Source organism: Botrytis byssoidea (genome assembly GCF_014898295.1).
Source record: "Botrytis byssoidea strain MUCL 94 chromosome Unknown BBYS_002, whole genome shotgun sequence".
NCBI classification, from domain to species: domain Eukaryota; kingdom Fungi; phylum Ascomycota; class Leotiomycetes; order Helotiales; family Sclerotiniaceae; genus Botrytis; species Botrytis byssoidea.
In genome coordinates this window covers 1,159,390-1,178,515 of record NW_024065843.1, presented here as the reverse complement: position 1 = coordinate 1,178,515, position 19,126 = coordinate 1,159,390, and the positions used below count along the sequence as shown (strand labels likewise).

General features: G+C 40.1%; 6 protein-coding genes across 6 annotated transcripts; 3 read left to right on the top strand and 3 right to left on the bottom strand.

Annotated features, from left to right (window-relative positions):
* Positions 1–1,101: 1,101 nt before the first annotated feature.
* EAE97_001130 (uncharacterized protein) lies at positions 1,102–3,065 on the bottom strand. The gene is made up of 3 exons (XM_038871640.1): positions 2,502–3,065; positions 2,152–2,327; positions 1,102–2,081 (listed from the first exon to the last, which is right to left on the bottom strand). Exons 1-3 carry the CDS (start codon positions 2,539–2,541, stop codon positions 1,461–1,463), a joined length of 837 nt encoding a protein of 278 aa, XP_038737541.1. The 5' UTR covers positions 2,542–3,065; the 3' UTR covers positions 1,102–1,460.
* A 770-nt stretch (positions 3,066–3,835) lies between these two features.
* On the top strand, positions 3,836–7,527 carry EAE97_001129 (uncharacterized protein; the record flags this gene model as incomplete). The annotated part of the gene is made up of 2 exons (XM_038871639.1): positions 3,836–7,071; positions 7,122–7,527. 2 exons carry the CDS (start codon positions 3,836–3,838, stop codon positions 7,525–7,527), a joined length of 3,642 nt encoding a protein of 1,213 aa, XP_038737540.1.
* Positions 7,528–8,055: 528 nt separating this feature from the next.
* On the bottom strand, positions 8,056–9,831 carry EAE97_001128 (uncharacterized protein; the record flags this gene model as incomplete). Its single annotated transcript, XM_038871638.1, has 1 exon — positions 8,056–9,831. One exon carries the CDS (start codon positions 9,829–9,831, stop codon positions 8,056–8,058), a length of 1,776 nt encoding a protein of 591 aa, XP_038737539.1.
* A 692-nt stretch (positions 9,832–10,523) lies between these two features.
* On the top strand, positions 10,524–11,182 carry EAE97_001127 (uncharacterized protein; the record flags this gene model as incomplete). Its single annotated transcript, XM_038871637.1, has 2 exons — positions 10,524–10,539; positions 10,686–11,182. 2 exons carry the CDS (start codon positions 10,524–10,526, stop codon positions 11,180–11,182), a joined length of 513 nt encoding a protein of 170 aa, XP_038737538.1.
* A 718-nt stretch (positions 11,183–11,900) lies between these two features.
* Positions 11,901–12,239, top strand: EAE97_001126 (uncharacterized protein; the record flags this gene model as incomplete). The annotated part of the gene is made up of 1 exon (XM_038871636.1): positions 11,901–12,239. The coding sequence occupies one exon, from the start codon at positions 11,901–11,903 to the stop codon at positions 12,237–12,239; it is 339 nt and encodes a 112-aa protein (XP_038737537.1).
* Positions 12,240–17,860: 5,621 nt separating this feature from the next.
* On the bottom strand, positions 17,861–18,820 carry EAE97_001125 (uncharacterized protein; the record flags this gene model as incomplete). The annotated part of the gene is made up of 2 exons (XM_038871635.1): positions 17,861–18,168; positions 18,223–18,820. The coding sequence occupies 2 exons, from the start codon at positions 18,818–18,820 to the stop codon at positions 17,861–17,863; spliced, it is 906 nt and encodes a 301-aa protein (XP_038737536.1).
* Between the last annotated feature and the right edge of the window lie 306 nt (positions 18,821–19,126).

Genomic DNA, 19,126 nt, shown 5'->3' with positions numbered 1-19,126 from the left:
ATTGTGGTTATCTAAAGATATGGGATGGGTGGTATATATATGTATGTACATAGATATATATGAGAGAGAGAGAGAGAGAGTATGTGTGTGCGTATCTGCTTGTGCTTATTGAAGTGTGATCTAGTCATATTTCTTGTTTTGCTTGATAGATAGGTAGGTAGGTAGGTAGGTAGGTAGGTAGGCAAGTAAGTAGGTGAATGGATAAATATATATTAAACTTATCATTTTCTTGATTTCCTTTGTTATATATTTCGCTGGCTGTGTATTTTGGATATTGCTTGTTGATTTTTTGAGGGGAGAGCGTGGGTTGCGGAATACAGTTGGAGGGATAGGGTAGGAGGTGCAGAGATGGAGAGGTGGATCGATGGATATGGATGGAATCTGAATTTTAGATGAGTGGTTTGGTTATTAGATGTTAGTCGTATCTACTCCCTTAGGTCGATTAATGGAGATGGATACTAAGAGAGAAGAAGAGAGAGGGAGGGAGATGGGGGAAGACATAATGAGATAGACTCTATCCACATGTATATACATCTTGCACATCCCGAAACAGTAAATCAAATTAGCATATTTACAAAGGTAATGAGTGATAGATAGAGAGAAGATAAGAATATACATCAGTAATCTAATACCCATCTAATATCTGATACATCATATCCATCCATCTACATGGATAGCTACAACACAACACATAACATACAAAACACAACATACACCTACTCAACTTTGAGATTCTGCTATACATCCTAGATTCTGACTAGATATTTAGCTAACTACTTCTTTAACCCTGATATTGACATTGATCTTGATCTTGATCTTGAATATTGAGGGAGCATTTGATTTTTGCCGGGGTTCTCAGTCTAGCTACCATGTACCTAGTAGACGAGAAAGAGAGGCATCTCCTTTTCTTTTCGCTTGAAGATATCTATATACCCGGTACATTTGTAGTATATACAAAGGTACCTATGCATTTATGAATTGGCGTAAGCATATGATGATGAAAATCTGTTATCGGGGCCTGAGATTTCTAATATTGTGATAAGCGGATGAGCTAAACGTATGATAGATTTACATGACTTCTATATTTTTCATCTTGATCAATATGATGTTATGCCAATAACCTGAGTAGTTATCTTTTCACGCCATCATAAGGGAAATTTCGTGGAGAGGGAAGAGACAAGGAGATTGTGGTACTACATGATTCAAGGTTGCAATTTGAAAAGTTGTAGATAATGTTGTGATATCTGGTTGATATTTCTATGATTTTAATTTTTTTTAAATGGTATGTTTGCAATACAGTGACTTCCCCTTCATAAAGAAGGTTATTGAAGTACGGACATTGTACTCGGTGTCACCACCTGAGATACTTGCATGATTTTGCTTTCAGCACATCTTCGGCACAACCAACAGTCATTGAAAAAAGACCGAATTGTAATTTGACATCCGTGCTAGATCTTCCCTCAATTGCTAAACCTTCTTACTTGATTGACTTCCTCTCCAGTCACACTCACAACTTTGACACCTTTCAAACCCAGCTTCATAGTCTTCCATGATTTGGGATCAACGGCCCGAGTTCCCTCTTCCAGAATGAAAGTTTTGAAACCTTCCGCCGCGGAATCCTCGGCAGTGCACTTGACACAATAATCGGCAGCTAGACCTACTACGTAGACATGGGTTATTCCCTCATTTTTCAAATGGGCTGCTAATCCACTATCACTACACCGAGGACTCTTCAAGGGATCGTAAAATGCCGAATACATTTCTACATCGGGATTTTGTCCCTTGAGAATAGTTTGGGTAAACTTGGTTGTGTCCAATTCAAATGGGAACTCGGAGCCGAGCGTATCCTGAATGCAATGAGGTGGCCAGAGACGTGTCTGATACGTCTCGGAAGGATTGGATGGGTTGGTGATCGTGGTAAAATCTGCAAATGGCTGTTTACCTGCATGGTTTGAAGCAAAAGATGTATGATTTGAAGGATGCCAATCTTTGGTGGCGACCTTGAGGTGAAATGGAAGACTGAGGAGGCTATTGATGATAGGAATCGTATCTCTACCATTGGTCACAGCTAAAGAACCATTCTGAAGACTTGTTAGTATGAATTGATGGATGGATGAAAGAAGAGTGGAGTTGGTCGGAATTGTAACTTACTGGAGGTAAAAAATCCTCTTGAAGATCTACAACAATTAGAGCAGGCTTGAAAATGGACGCATCAGAAGTTGACATGATAGTGTTAGTTGAATAGATACGATGGATATTTGATGTTGATTGAATTGAACTGATGTGATGTAACAATGTAACACCAGTATCGATTGTTGGTGAAGTAACTATCGGCAAAATAGATTAGATTCCCAAAGTTTATTCTTATCCGACAAAGTATGAACCAACTTGTGGTCTGTTTTGAGATTGTATCAGTAGTAACAAAAGATAGAAGTTTGACATCAACCCCACCAAGAAAACATCTGCATTGATGATGAAAAGGGTTTGATGCCAATACATACCAATAGTGGTATCATGTGATTTAGTCTTGATAGTAGTCATGGTAGAAGTTCTTGATGGAAGGAAGAGAAAGGAGCTGGAAGGGACGGTAGAAAGAGGAAGCTTATTTCAATTCCCGATACGGACAACTGATGCTGATTTGTCGGGACGGGACATTAGCCAATATTATTAGATGATTGGCTCAGAACTTCTGATATCTGCTTGATGAATTGGTCAATGAAAAGAAAGAGACTTGTTCCTGCAGAAGAGACGTCTTGGACAGGACAACAGACAGTCGGAACAGCTGTCCAGCGTGATGAGCCCTTGAGTCTTTTTTGTTTTATATCTGGATCCAGTGAAAACTCATAGCATACTCGGTAGACTTGGGTAGTGGTCGATGGATTGGTTTGTGTAGGATGAAGAAGAGATACCTATACCTATACCTGGTAGATATAAGAATGAATGTGTGAGAGTAAAGAGTCAAACACAAACACAAGAACAAGAACAATATAAAGATGGGATGGAAGGGATGGAAGAACAATATGAAGGATCTGAGAGAAAGAAATTGAATCTTTTTCCGTGGTTTGAATTGAATTGAATTGAATCGAATTGAATTGAAATGAAAAAGATTTCCCAAAAGATCGACTTTTCTCATTTCCTTTATCACCAACCATGCTTGATACCAACACTAATCCCTTTTCGACCTAACTCGCGGATAGTGTCACCGCCTAACTAATGATTAATTTGATCCCTGATTGACAAGCAAAAAGTCAACAAATATCTCGAGGTTCCTTTCCATTATGGAGTCCCTTCTTTCTTAAAGCTTAAACTCTCGCAGTGGATTTTTATGTGATAACTATTACTTGAACATTACATGACAATCAATCTCCATTGCGTCCTTTGATCCCTTTCTCTTGGTCACACAAATCAAGATATCCCACCTCTAGGAGATATTGTGCCACTTCTATCTTTGCTTATATCTCTTCTTTTTTGCTCGGTCTCAACACCAGCACATCACTCCTTTTTTCCTTTTCGAAAGGTATCTCATCGCCATTCTTGGAGTTGTAGAGACAGATAACTTCAAAAGCACACTGGTAAGTTGCAATCTCTTACACGCCATGCATTTACCTCAAGAAATGTCGATTGTGCGAGCTTTCTTTCCCGTCAGCTTCGCACATGAGAGCGCGGGAGTTTCGTTCGTCTTGGGTCTATCCCCAGCTTTGCTCATCTGCTCGACACACGCTTTTGGCTCATTTACTAACGGGTTCTTCACATCCAGCCTTAACAGAACTACATACTTCCCTTGTCGATGGCTCTGATTTAGATTACAACTAAGCCTGCTTGTACTTCTTCCACGATGATCGGAAATTCGTTCCTACCCTCGCGGTTCAGGGGAGCCTCGTCTACCACTGAAACCAATGCCTCCCCAATATGGCTCAATAAAAAGGTCACCCCACTTCTCCAGCTTCTCTCCCGACGAGCATGTCTACATCCAATTCATACTATCGTTATAGTTGCGGTTTTGGCGAGTACAACATACATGGGACTTTTGGACAGCAGTCTCTTTGATTCGGTGAAAGCCAGTGGTGCCGATAAAGCAACATGGAGCTCTCTCGTTGCTGGTAACCGTCAACTGCAGATTAGTTCCGAGACTGCCTGGAAATGGCAGACCTCGGATGCGGAAATTGTGCCATCTCACGTTGATCACTTGGCACTTTTGACTTTCGTCTTCCCAGACTCTGCTGCTGCCAATTCTTTGCAAGCAGCCCCATTAGCGGATTCAGTGCCATTACCACAAAATCTTTCAGTCACTCCTCTTCCAACAACTTCGAACCCTCTGGCTTCCTTGTCACAAGACAGTACTTTAGCTTTTGCTCTTCCCTACAATCAAGCCCCTGAATTCCTCGCCAGATCTCAAGAGTTGCCCAATTCCGCTGCTACAATTCCCACCGGTCCCAGCGCTCGCCAAGGACAGGAGGCAGAGCTCATCAAGGAGAAGAAGATGTGGATCATGAAAGCTGCAAAGGGAGATGAAACCAAAGGAGGATTGAGAAAATGGGCATCAAACGCTTGGACTGAATTTGTAGACCTTCTCAAGAATGCCGAGACACTTGACATCATCATTATGGTACTCGGTTACATATCGATGCATCTTACCTTTGTCTCATTGTTTGTTTCCATGAGGCGTATGGGATCAAACTTTTGGCTTTTTGCTACCACGCTCTTCTCATCGGTTTTTGCCTTCCTCTTCGGGTTGATCGTCACTACAAAATTGGGTGTTCCCATGAACATGGTGTTGTTGTCGGAAGGTCTTCCTTTCCTCGTTGTGACTATTGGATTTGAGAAGGCTATTGTCTTGACAAAGGCCGTTTTGTCGGCGTCACTCAATACCCAAAGACCTAATGCTGAAGTGGCAGAAAAGAAGCACGGCGTATCTCCTGCTTCCATTCAATATGCAGTCCAAGTTGCTATAAGCGATAAGGGATTCGAGATTGTCAGGGATTATGCCATTGAAATTTGCATATTGATCGCGGGAGCTGCTTCTGGCGTCCAGGGAGGTCTTCAGCAGTTCTGTTTCTTGGCTGCCTGGATTCTATTCTTCGACTGTGTTCTCTTGTTCACTTTCTATACTGCAATTTTGAGTGTTAAGCTTGAAATTAACCGAATCAAACGTCATGTTGCTCTACGCCAGGCATTGGAAGACGACGGAGTTAGCCCACGAGTAGCTGAGAACGTTGCCAAAAGTGACGACTGGCCCCAGGCTGACGGTTCCAAGACTAGCGAGACAAACATCTTTGGCCGTGAGGTCAAGGGTAGCAGCATCCCAAAATTCAAGGGGTTGATGGTTTCTGGGTTTATCATTATCAATGTTCTTAACCTCTGCACTATCCCATTCCGAGGCGGGAACAGCAGTATTCAATTCCCAGGTGCAAACATGCTTTCCGGGTCTAGTTTCTCAAGTGTCTTGACACCACCGCCAATGGATCCCTTCAAAGTTGCATCAAGCGGCTTGGATATGATTGCCGAGATGGCAAAAGCCCATGATAAGTCAACAATTGTGACAGTACTTACGCCAATCAAATATGAGCTCGAGTATCCTTCAATTCATTACGCTGAACCAGCACCTAAGCATCGTAAACATGCTGCGGATGACTTTGATGCTGAATTTGCCGAATATGGAATGGGTGGTCGAGTTGTGGACAATCTTTTGAAGAGTTTTGAGGACCCCGTTCTTTCTAAATGGATCGTTGTCGCTCTCACATTGAGTGTTGTGCTCAATGGATATCTTTTCAATGCCGCTAAATGGAGTATTGGTAAGGAACCACTTCAAATGCCCCCACACCACACTGTTGATCCCAAGGAGCTCGACCAGGCTGAGAGATTCAACAACTCTGCGTCTACCCCTGTATTGAGGTTGGCAAATATCGATCCTAATGCTTCCGATAATGTACCATTGACCCCCGCGAGAACGCCGGCTATAACGCCGGCTTCTACTGACGACGAGGACGAGGGATTAACTATGCCTGACAAGAGTACCACTCAATCTCAATTGCGCCGAAGTCAGCAAGAGCTTGAAAAAATGCTCGAAGCGAAACGTGCACCAGAGTTGAATGATGCGGAGCTCATAGAGTTATCCATGCAAGGCAAGATTCCTGGCTACTCGTTAGAAAAAACTCTTAAAGATACCACTCGTGCTGTGAAAATCAGACGTGCCATCATCTCACGAACCCCTGCTACCTCGGAAACCACACATCTTCTCGAAACTTCATTGTTGCCATACAAGCACTACAACTACGATCGTGTTCTCGGCGCCTGCTGCGAAAATGTCATCGGTTATCTTCCATTGCCTCTTGGTGTTGCTGGTCCAATTGTCATCGATGGACAAAGTTTCTTCTTGCCTATGGCTACGACTGAAGGTGTTCTTGTCGCAAGTACTAGTCGTGGCTGCAAGGCCATCAACTCTGGTGGTGGTGCTGTCACTGTCTTGACTGGTGATGGTATGACTCGTGGCCCATGTATTGCTTTCGAAACTCTTGAACGTGCAGGAGCCGCCAAGGTTTGGCTTGATTCCGAAGCTGGTCAGCAGACTATGACCGAAGCATTCAATTCTACCAGTAGATTCGCAAGACTTCAATCTATCAAGACAGCCTTGGCAGGTACGAATCTCTACCCTCGTTTCAAAACCACCACCGGAGATGCAATGGGAATGAACATGATCTCAAAGGGTGTTGAGCACGCTCTGAAAGTTATGTCTACTGAATGCGGCTTTGACGATATGGAAATCATTTCCGTCTCGGGTAACTTTTGTACCGACAAGAAAGCTGCTGCTGTTAACTGGATCGATGGACGCGGTAAAAGTGTTGTTGCTGAAGCAATTATCCCTGGTGATGTCGTTCGCAAGGTTCTCAAGACTGATGTAGATGCTTTGGTCGAACTGAACATCGCCAAGAATCTCGTTGGAAGTGCAATGGCAGGTGCTATGGGTGGTTTTAATGCTCACGCTGCTAATATCGTCGCTGCAATCTTCTTGGCTACTGGTCAAGACCCCGCACAAGTAGTCGAGAGCAGTAGTTGTATCACACTCATGAAGAAGTAAGTTGCTTATATTGAAGTCCAATGAAATATTGACTAACATTCTACAGTCTTCGCGGTAACTTGCAAATCAGTGTTTCCATGCCTTCTATCGAAGTTGGTACTTTGGGCGGTGGTACTATTCTTGAGCCTCAAAGTGCCATGTTAGATCTTCTTGGTGTTAGGGGCTCTCACCCAACGAACCCTGGTGACAATGCCCGCAAGCTTGCACGTGTAATCGCCGCAGCTGTCTTGGCTGGTGAACTTTCTTTGTGTAGTGCTTTGGCAGCTGGTCATCTTGTACAGAGTCATATGGCACATAACAGAAGTGCCCCAGCCACAAGAGCCAATACCCCGGGCCCAGCAAGTGGTGTGCAAACACCAGTGACTGCAGCAATGACAGCCATGCGAGAGAGAGCTGGTGTGGCTGCCATGTCTCCGGCTGCTGTCCTCAGAAATGGAGGAGCGAAGAAATAGGAGATAGTATTTAATGTATAGGTATAGAGAAATGCGATTGCATGAAAATAATGGCGTTAGGGTGTGTTCATAGCAACGGGACTGTGTTTTCAATGATATCTAGCGGAGGCTTATGATACGTGTATTTCTTTTTCGCTTATGGAACACTTCTTGCTTCTCATATTTGAACTTTCGTTGAATGGACTCAGATATAGAAGAGTTGTTAGATATTTTAGATTCAAATGAGACTCGATAGTCACCAGCTTGATTTGCGATTCGTCAGTACTGCACTATTGTCTTTGACTCATTTCTGATCGGATTCGACATTTGCGACAAAAACTTTTAACCTTCCCATCTTTTTTCATCACTTTTTTCATAAAAAGGTTCAGTGATATGCATGCATACGTGTGTTCGAAGCATTAATTAATTTGATTCCGCTATTGCTCTCGCTCTTCCTCTTCTACGCTAGTTTATATTCAGCAAACACATTATTAAGTATATACTTAAGAGCATCCAAGCCCTCCCAACCCAGAGATTACCTCGCTTCATCTAATGAACATTTTCTCTCAACCCACTCGTCCTCAAACTATGTCCTGCCATGACCAATGGCTCCTTTTGAATTTGACCATTATGCGCTGCCTGTGCATTTCCATTTCTAGCACCATTTTCCATGCCCGATCCAAGACCGATTTCCCCATTTCCATGCTCCAATGCCTTTCTCACCGCATCACCGACCCCCGTCGTGACCGCGCTATCTTGGCTTCCCCTTCTACTTCCTCCTCTGATGGTTCCAGCACCTCCAATTAGTAATCCTTTGACCCCGCCTCTTTTCCTTTCTGGTAATTCTTCGGAGCCTGCGCTACAGACGTACAATAGGTATTTTAGATTCGGGACTGTTTGTCTGATGTCTAGGACACGGAGACCCTGAGATTCGGCTAGTGCTTCGATGTTTTTGTTCAGGAGAAATACGCCCCAGTCGAAGCGAAAACGAATGACAGATTGGGGATAGAGGGGGAAAATTCTTTGCCGGTCTTGTACGAGGGATATAGGGTCGTGGATAAGAGATCGAGAAGCATGTGGTGTGATGGGGTAGGGGAGTGGAACTCCTAGATAATACTGGAGATGATTGACCAATTGCGCGACATAGCCTAGAGCGGCGGCTACGACATCCTCGTCGGCAGAAGAGACATTATCGTCATCAGTGGTGTTTGGGAGAGGGAGACCGCAGATTGTGAAAAGAAGAGGGTGAGAGGTGGGCTCGATGGGGTATATTTCGATGAGTTCTTCACAGAGGCGACGACGATGATCGCGAATAAGCGACTTTGTGTTTATGAGGAGAGTACGGGAATTGTTGAGATGTTCCTGGGCATTTTGAACGTCAGTCTCGGCGGCAGACTGGACGGCATACCCGGAGGAAATGGCGGCGCGCCGTGAAGATATAGATGTTTTTAGATCGTGCTGACGAGTTTGGGATTGGTGGAGGAGTTTACGGGATGTGGTAACATAACGTTTGGCGAGAGCGAGGGACTCTTTAGCAACTGGAATATATGTTGACGGAGAAGTATTGTCAGTAAGTATGTTGTTTATCTGAGAAGTCAGTTGTTCGCGGGTAGCCAAGGCATCTTGGATGGATTCATCGAGATTTGAGAGGCGCATCAGTGCATTGTAGGAGGATGTGGGGAGCGCAATGCTAGGCCTTGGTCGAGGTGGCTTGGAAGTAAGATCAATGGTATATATGCCGTCTACGAGCTGGAAAATAATAGAATTGGATGGGAAAGGGTGATTCTCCAATCGCCCTAAGAATTGCAACGACTGAAGATTGACTTCCTCTTCGATCAATGGAACGAAATCCTGTCGTTTAACCCATATCTTTACAATAACAGTATCGAGTCGCGTTGTCGCAGGACCAAAGGAAGACAAATCGAAGGATCGAAACGTAGGATTCATTGCCTTCTCTACAACCTCGCTGATATATATCGGATCATCCTGTCCCTCGCAATGCAATGTGAAGAAGCTATCTGCCATTCGACTATCCCTTACATCCTCCAATTTCTTCTGTCTTATAGACGGACTTGCCCCTACCCAATTGGAACTTGATCTCCTGGTTCTTGCAGAAGGTCGTAAATCCCCCGATGATTGCGCATGATGCAATTGCGACTCGCGGCGCAAAGCCTCGAGCTTCTGTGGTGATTTATTTAGACCTGCATCGTCGATTGTTTTTCCCCGCGGACGAGAAAGAGTCAGATTCCGGACGTATATGCCTTGTAAGTGCCGTAGTTTCCGATTTTGAGGTAGAATTAATGGCCGCGAAGCCTCGGAACTCATATTGTTGATGATATGGTTTCATGAAGTTGGTTGATGCTGTCTATTCGCATTAACTAAAGATGGTTGTCGAGACCGAGCCTTGACCAATTAAAACAAGGCTGCTATTCAGCCTCGTCATCGATGGATCTTTACACGAACCATCATGCATGTGCATGTTGGTTGATTTTCAACATTGCTACGATATCGATCGATTGCGCTAAATTGATTTGTTTTCCTAGTTCTGATGTATGATGGTTCAAATGAGATTTATATCACATCTCTGTCCGCATTGAGATCTCAACACCGTGGAGGTCATCCAGCATTCCTTTTGTCAAGTGGTTCAAGTGGCTGTATGCTCCCATGCTTCTAAAATAACAAATTGCTCCCAGCGTTAGCTTCGAAGAGCCATATTCGTTTCATTCTTGAGGCCAGCAAGCTGCCATGGTCCACAACTCAGTCATCTCGTACAGTTTTGCAAATCGAACTTATGCTATAAAAATGCACTTGCCCCTCTTCCATTTCTTACATTGCTCTCCTAAGCGAATTCAAATGCTTCGGTAATTCTTTCTCGCCCTGGGCCCTAAGATTTCCCTCTTTCTTGCACCCTTCTTCGGTCAAGTATTCGTTATTAGTTACACCAGGGAGAGTGAGAAACTATTTTCAGAAATATTTAGATGTATTTTCCGTAGTAGGGAAAATGGTAATGAGATTTAATGTCACGGAGTGAAGGTATCAAAAAAATGTAGGAATCGAATAGTTTCAATCAATACTGTAAACTATGAAGAGAGAAGAGCTGGGTTGCAAAAGGAATCTGTATTTAGACCCTCCTCCTTAGCCCCTGATCGCGTCAAACGCTGGTCTGAATTATTCAACAGTACGCGATATACCATTTGCATCTGCCAAGGTTGTCCAAAGAAGTGACTCTGGAAAATGGGTTTTGATAAACTCAGTCCCATGCGATCCCGATGGCGATGTCAATTTACAAATGCAAGATGCGAGAGAGCTGGCGAGAAAGCTTTCTAATACAGATCCATTAGACCTATGTGTACTTCAGTGTCAAGGTGTAATTCGGGCCATAAAACTCGGCAATAGGAAGCCATCTTCTTTTGAGTTTATCTTCCGAATCCCTCAAGAGCTCAGTGATGAGCCCAAAAGTCTTCGCGATTATCTCTCATCACAGATCAGCCATACTCTTACGGACCGATTCAGAATTGCAAACCAGTTAGTCAAGTCTATCAGCTATATGCACACTCTTGGATTCGTACACAAGACCATCCGCCCTGATACTATCCTTGAATTCCAAGACAAAAACTCGGTCCTTGACTCAATTTTCCTGGTAGGTTCTCAAAACTTTCGCATGGCCGATGGTTGAACACGGCGATCAAGAAACTCTGCATGGGACACAAACCTCTACCATCATCCGCATCGTCAAGGCCCGAGTCCCGAAGAAAGTTATATTATACAGCATGATATCTATAGCCTGGGCGTTGTTCTTCTGGAGATTGGTACATAGGAATCACTCGTTTCTTGCAAGAATATTGAAACAGCTCCGACTTACAACCGAAAGAGTTATATGGCAATGTATGAGAATGAGGCTAAATTTTCTGTTTCATTCGTTCTGAGCCTAAGTATATCTATTCTAAATTCTATCTAGTTTATATGATAGTAAGACGGTATATTACCTATAGTGTGGAAGATTTTCTGGTAGCACTAAGTCTTGTTACGATCACATACTAGAGCATATCGATAGAGGTCAAACAACTAGAATAAGGAAGCTAAAGAGGAAAGAGATATCCTTACCGGATCTCTTCATCTCTTATATAATTATAATTACTTAGTTCAAGCTAGCCTTGAACTAATCACTATGCCATGTGATATTCGTCACAACTCTAATTTTTGAATAACTTCGCACAAGTCTTCCTTAGTTCGGAAGTTACATCCCCCACAAATATAGATAACTCAGAAATTCGTACTTGTTATCCATTTATCACTGTCTCAACCAAAATTTTCGAGATTCAGACCCTCATCGTCCCCTCAATCAACATCCTCAAAAACTCAGACCTCACCAACCCACGTTTCGAACTATCACCATGGCCTTCTCGATCTTCAAAGCTTGTCCCAGCTGCCTCCACAATAAGATTCTACTTTTGGCTGACCCATTTGTCGTCATCAGCAGCTTCTACCAAATTCAACGAAAATGGTCCATCATCGAGCAATTTGAAAAATTGATAAAAGAAAGGCAAATGACATGCACCGTGGAACCAGCGGACCTCCATCGAGTTATTAATGAAGCTTCCCGCCGATTGGAAAAGCATGGCGAGAGTTTTCCAGAATTGAAAGGACTTGTTGGATCGAAGAAGAACATCGAGTCCACAATTTTCTTCAGCTTTGACAGCAAGGTCGCCATCAAGGGGATGCGAGGTGTTTAAGCTCTCGTACCAGGTCATTCGAGATCAAGTTTTGGAGGCCACGTAGTAATAGCTTCATTTAAAATGGTTTCCACTCCCAAGTTCCTGCCAATTGTGACGAGAGTGTCAAAAAGTGAGAGATTAAAATTTTCGTAGTTATATAAGAGTTGAGGCACCAGCTTATCGCACACTTAACGAAAACACACCAAAAACCCTTATTTTTTCAATTTTTTAATTAACATGGTTTATCATCATATAGGCCATATCATCATATAGGCCACTTTCACCTCAATTATTATCTCTTTACTTTAATACACAATTTATTAATAATCTATTATAAAAACAATTAATAAAAAAACATAAATTATTCTAACTATTAAAACTATTCAAAAAGATAAAAAATTAAGTATTCGGAAAGTTATTAAATTATATAATATCCTATATATAATAATTTAGTATAGAATGGATAGTTTTATCTTTTGTATAGAATATCAATATAAAATCTATAAGATTATAGAATTAAAAAAGAAAGTGATTATTTAATATATAATTAATATGGATAATAAAGAGTTTCTATTTAAACTTAAAGATATAAAAAATATAATAAATTATATTCTCAAATCAAGAGATGTAAAGAAAATTGAAAAGCTTTGAATTTATTAATTTATAAAATATTATATAAAATTAAAAATATATTTTAATTATATTTATAATTTTCAAAGAATTCTTTATAAAGATTTTAAGTTTATTAAAAACTGATTTTATTTAATTTTGAGTATATAAACAAAATATAATATTCTCGATTGTGATTTCTATAATTTTAATAAAATCGGTTTTATAATAGATATAATATATTCTGGAATGGTTATAATTAATGCTAAATGAAATAGTAGAAACAAAATAATATAATTAGATAATAAAGAATAAGCTATAGCGATTATATATAATAATGAAAAGAGTAAAACTCTATCCCTATTTCTAATAATTCAAGGATAGATTTATCTTTCCAATTAATATATTGAAATCGATTTCCTTATAAATTGGGTTATTAAATTTATTTTTAATAAATAAATAAATAATAAAACAGATTTAGAATAATTGAAATATTTCGATAAATATACTCTAAATCAAAAAAAGGGCAAATATCGAATATTAATACTAAATAGATATAAAAGTTATAAATTAATACATTTTCAGTTATATTGTAAAGCAAATAATATAATATATCTAAAGTTATTATTATATTCAAATCATTTAACTCAATTATTTGATATTAACTATTTTAATAATTTGAAACATTTATATAGCATTCAAATTGATGAATTTATCAAAATATATATCAATTATATTTCGAAGATTGAATTCTTAATAGTTTTCAAAGCTATATATCAAAAATCAATTACAATTCAAAATATAAAAGTAGATTTTCGAAAAACAGATTTAATATCATTTGATTCTGAAATTGTACTTTCAAAACTAAATATTCGAATTTGTATATTTATTTCCCCTTCTTTCGATTTAGATTTATAGATCTTTTAAACCCCTTACTGTGACACTTTGCCTTAGAAGAACTGCGAGAGCAGGGTACAATTTATCCTTAGAATCTACAACTACAGAATCAAGAGCAAAGCGCTCGTAAAGCACACCTATATACTAACTATGTACACATGATCGAACGCATACGCAAATGCGCACGTAAGCGATCGCAATTGCGATTGGGTGCGATCCGTGACACTTACAATCCGATTGAAGCTCTTTCACAATCAATTTTAATAAAATTTCGAATAGTTTATCATCAATTAAACTCTTCTATACCTATATTTGAAATTATATTAATTCTAACCAAAGACACAAAAAGATTAATCTATAAGAATACATTTTTAAGTGTAAAAAACCATATATTTCGAAAAACAAATAAGATATTAAGTAAATGTCGATATACTAAAAAGATTTAATTACATAATAAAGGAATACTTACTAAACAAAAAACTAAAAATATATTATCTCAACAAAAAATTAATATTCAGATTTAACATAATAAATATCAAAAAAAAAGAAATTCTAATGAAAAAGCATCTTCTAGTTGATACTATAGTAAATATAAAAGATTAGATTATAATTCAAGAACTTATTAAATTAATATAATAAATCCTAGATTATTAGATTCTTAATAATTTCAATTAATTAATTTAATAATTGTAGAATAATATAAATTTAAATATAATAATTGAGATGAAAATAGCTCACATAATGATATGGCCCACATGATGATAAACCACGTTATATATTATTTCGATATATAAATGAATTAAATTATTGAAACTAATATAAATAATAGAAAATCAATAAAATAATTCAAAAAAATAAATAAAATATTTTTAATAATCTTTTATAAAAAATTATAGATTTTTAAAGTTAGAATTTCTGAAAATTTGAAAAAAAAAGTGATTTTTTTATACAAGAAAAATATTACATATTAAAGATTTTGAAAATTTCCAATTTTAAATACTTATAATTTTATTCAAAAAATTATTAAAAATAATTCACTTATTTTCTAAGAAACTAATTATAACTAATATTTATATAACCAATTTTCAAATTATATCTTTGATTTATTAAAGAATTAAAAAAAAAATTAATTTAATATAAGAAAACAACATTTTTGCAGAGATTTTGTCACAAAATAAAGTAATATGCGATAAGCCGGGGCCACAACTCTTACTTTCCAGGAATCATTCCTTGTAACATAGGCTTCAAAGAATTCATTCCAGTTGCTGCCAACGAAATTTTGCAAGGGGCATACCAGGCTAGCATCTCCAATCAGTCAGTGAATTTCTCTCTTCCGGCCATGTTAATGTGATGATCGATTTCTAGCTTGCTCGTATCGCAGCTTGGTTCGTCGTTGTAGATTGTTCCCATACCAGGAAGAGACTATAGAACTCTGCGTGGCTTGCTTTGATGTGCAAACACGAGGCCAAAAGATTTTGCCAATATCTATCATGCATCAGCCTAATGAGACTTATGGTGATCCCACAATGGCAACCCAGACGAAGTGAGCCATAGCAATCAGAAGTAGAGCCCTGAGATTGTATTTCCACGGGTTGTTCATGGTACCAGTCTATGGCGATTCGCTCTTCATTCTCCAATGATGGCAGCCCAGGCAATCTCCAAGTGACAACTTACTAAAATGCTATAATCAGCAGGGCCTTCGAAAGCAAATAAGCTCCGCACTTGTATCGTATAAAGCACGAGTAAGCTATAGTCAAACTGATCAAGTGCCCATTTCCTGTCGAAGTACGCTCCATCACTTTCAAAACTATTATAGCCTTCAGCGCCTTTGAGGAGGATTGTTGTAATCAAGCACCAAACAATTGCTGAAACCAAGAACAATAGAACCAAGTGCCCTCTACTTATTTTAGTATTCTTTGTAGTTTGCAGAACCGCTGAGAAGTGCTAAGAAGTGCTGTTGTAAACAAGGTCCACTCTAGACGAGGACCAAGAAAGAAAACTGCCGAAAACTGTAGGACTCAGATATCCATTTCTTGCCCAAGCACTCGTCGACAGAACTATTTGATTACTTTGACAAATAGAGGACCACAGAGCCATAGAAATCAAGTGCCCGTTTCTTGTCGAATTTTTATGGGGATCGCAAAACAACCGCCGAGAACCGGAGGCATTAGAAATCAAGTGCCCATTTGCGTCGGAGTACCGTGCTACTCAACGACGAGGACTTGTCGATTGGCTGGTCTTACAGGCCAGTGCCACAACGGGGCCACCTATGAAAGAAGGTCAGAGAGTGGCGGATAACTATGCGTGTCATTACTCACTGCCATGCCAAAACGCTACTATCACTTCCCCTCCGTTGAAAGATCTGCTGGGCCATCCGCATGATGATGGTGATTGATGAAGAGGCCGAAACTACACTGATTGAAGTGTAGATTCGTTGCGCTGGCGAGGATAAATCCTCCCAGGAACCCCATCACCAACAAAATTGTCTTTCCATCATGCCCTATAGCACGCCACGCAGCTCGCAGGCAGGAGAATGTGAGAGGAATATCGATAGGAGTAGACATAAATATATATATATATAAATTGTTTCTAAAAAGGATATAAAATTTTATTATTATTATTGGTATGATTGTTATTATTGTTAATTCGCTGTATGCAGAATGAAGACGAAAGGGAAGAAAAACAGAAGAAACGGAAGAAACGAAGAGGGCGAGATTGAGTAGCCATTTGCATTGTTTGACTTTCTCGAAATTCGCTCTTTCCAGTGAGAAATTGCATTTGAGAATCATAACGGAAAGAGATTTTCAGACTCGTTGAAACAAGTACGAGCAGTCAAACCGTTGGCCATTACTTCCCACTCGGTAATCCAAACCTTAGGAGTGAGAATCAGACATCAGATCAGATATGTCAATCCACAATAACTTAGCAGACTTAAATCTGTCTGGCACATCTGAAAATTGATATTTGCCGCCATCTCTCACATCTATCGTTGCTTACCTTTCGACATAAATCTCATTCATGCTAATACTATTTCTTCTTGAATGTAGCCAGTACTACCTAGTGGCTTATACAAAACCAGGAAGAATCATAAGTTTGTGAGTGGTATGATCTTAAGTGAGTGATATTGTGGATAAATATAGAGTATTTATAGCTGCAGATGGTTAGTGGGTAAAATATTTGCGACATGTTTTGAGAGATCTACTCTTGTTTAAGGACTTTGATTTTTTGGTCAGTTCACATAATTATCATTCGACTTTGATAAACAATTGATGTAAGAATTTCACCAGTCACTGGAGAGGAGAGAATAGCGCCTGTCCAACTTCGTGGCGTGCGAAAAATTTCTCTCAAGATGTTTGTATAATCTTGAGCCATATTCTACATATGATGAGAGTATCATGCTAAAAGAACTTTCAATCTCCTGGCAAAAAGGCCATCTTTATCTAGTTGAGATGCTACCTCATCGATAGCTGCACTATCTTCTGAGCGCGTGACACCATCCGGAATATTGACACAGGTAACAACAAACTTGCCCCTGGAGGTGTCCTTGATGTAATCTGCAGCCTTCTCAAAGATTATACCTGCTGCGAGCACACCTGCACTGAGAGGTGAGATCATCTGATGTTTGAGAGCGAGTCTACCACGGAAATAAACGACGCCCATGGCTTCTTCAAATGTCAAAGTCCCAACAACATACGCAGCCGCGATCCCTCCACTCGAATGGCTCGTCACTACTGTAGGTTGAATAACCCAAGATTTTAAAAAATCAACAAGCGCCATCTGGAGAGCTACAGTAATAGGCTGACTTATGTCAATCTGATGAACACGTGTGGTCTCTTCATCGCGCATGAGTTACTCTTGAACTTTGAAGGTGTCAGCTCTCAAGATTTATCTTATCGACGCGAAATGCATACAAATTAACGATCAATCTACTCCTTAAAATTTTAAATTTTTAAATGGCATTCGTAATCAGAGACCCAAAGATAGGGTACGAAGTGATCAATCCTCTCCCAATAGCATACCGCTAAGCACCTTGGCCATTAAATACAAACCCAATCTGAGTACTCCTCAGTGCTTTGGAGATTTTGAGTTTTGGATGTTCTAGACTCTCGACTAATGCTTCCAGGCTCTTAACTTTACATAATCTCCACTGCACGCGAGAAGCGAGATTTTCGTTTCGCTAAATTATACGCAAGGTCTGCTGGTGATAACTCTTTGCTATTCGATATCGAGTCGTGGATACAAGCTGCCAGTCTTTTACTTGCGTCTTGATTGACCATCGAATCTTTGGAACTGACAATGTAGATACGACTTGCGACAGGGTTTCTAGAGATTCCGTTGCGACTCACGTCTTGAAGTCGACTGCTAGGAGCGCGCTCCATGAAGAGATGAGTGTTTGAGTCACCATATCCAAAGTTGTTGATGGAAGCTCGCATAGGTTTATCTTCCGGTCATGGCGTAAAGACTGTCGGTACCTGAATAAGGAGATAAGTCAAACCTCTAAGTAACAGCTGCAAGAATTGTGTTGAGAGCGCTAAGCTGTAATTTCCAATCCTTGATGGGGATCTTTGGGTTGTGTTCTTGTAGTTTAGGTTAGGTGGAATAAGACCGTGTCGAAGGATGAATGTAGTCTTGATGATGGCAGCAATGACCGGTTCAGTGCACCCGAAATTGATTTTTACTGAGCCAACAATGACTGGATCATCTGCTTTTCTAGACTTACCAAACGTACGCGCAAGAGCCTCCACCTCGATCAGATCTCCGGTGGGAATACCCGTCATGTGGGCTTCAACATAACCAGTCTCTGTTACATCAAGGCTTGCGCGGTTGTAGCATTCTTTTATGAGTTTCAGTTGTGCTTCCATATAAGCAGAGCTGTTTTTCCCGTCCTGACCAGATCCCAAGTGTCGAATCGCTGCATGGACGAAATCTACATCTTTCAACGCAGCGTCGAGGCGTTTTAATACTATTGTCGCAACGCCTTGTCCTCGGCCATAACAAGTTGCTCTGTCATCCCATGCATAGCATTTGCCTTCGGAGTTACTGGGAACAATTCGCCGATGACCTCCCCTATGGACCCGAGTATCAACTTTCATACCTCGCCCTTTGCCTCTACCAGTTTACAGTCTACGGATATGGATCAGAATTCATTGCAATCTATGTCTCAAGCTTACAATGGTTTAGAATTTGATGACGATTTCTTCAATTGTTTTCCCGCCAGTCCTCATGGAACTGGACACGACCATTCTGCCTCGCAATTTCAAGTCTGAGGTTGGCAATTTGAGAAGACATAGAAGATGAAGAGAGTTCTCAAAGAATCAAAATTCCTAGCCTCCAAGAACTGCGTGCATTCAACTCATTAGAATCTACAACTCCAGTTGCATAATTGCCAACGCCTGAGG

Coding starts and splice junctions, on each gene's coding strand:
- EAE97_001130 (XM_038871640.1), bottom strand. CDS start 2,541: ATGACTACTATCAAGACTAAATCACATGATACCACTATTG. Junction 2,328..2,501: donor ATCACATGATACCACTATTG/GTATGTATTGGC, acceptor TTTTGCCGATAG/TTACTTCACCAACAATCGAT. Junction 2,082..2,151: donor AAGAGGATTTTTTACCTCCA/GTAAGTTACAAT, acceptor ACAAGTCTTCAG/AATGGTTCTTTAGCTGTGAC.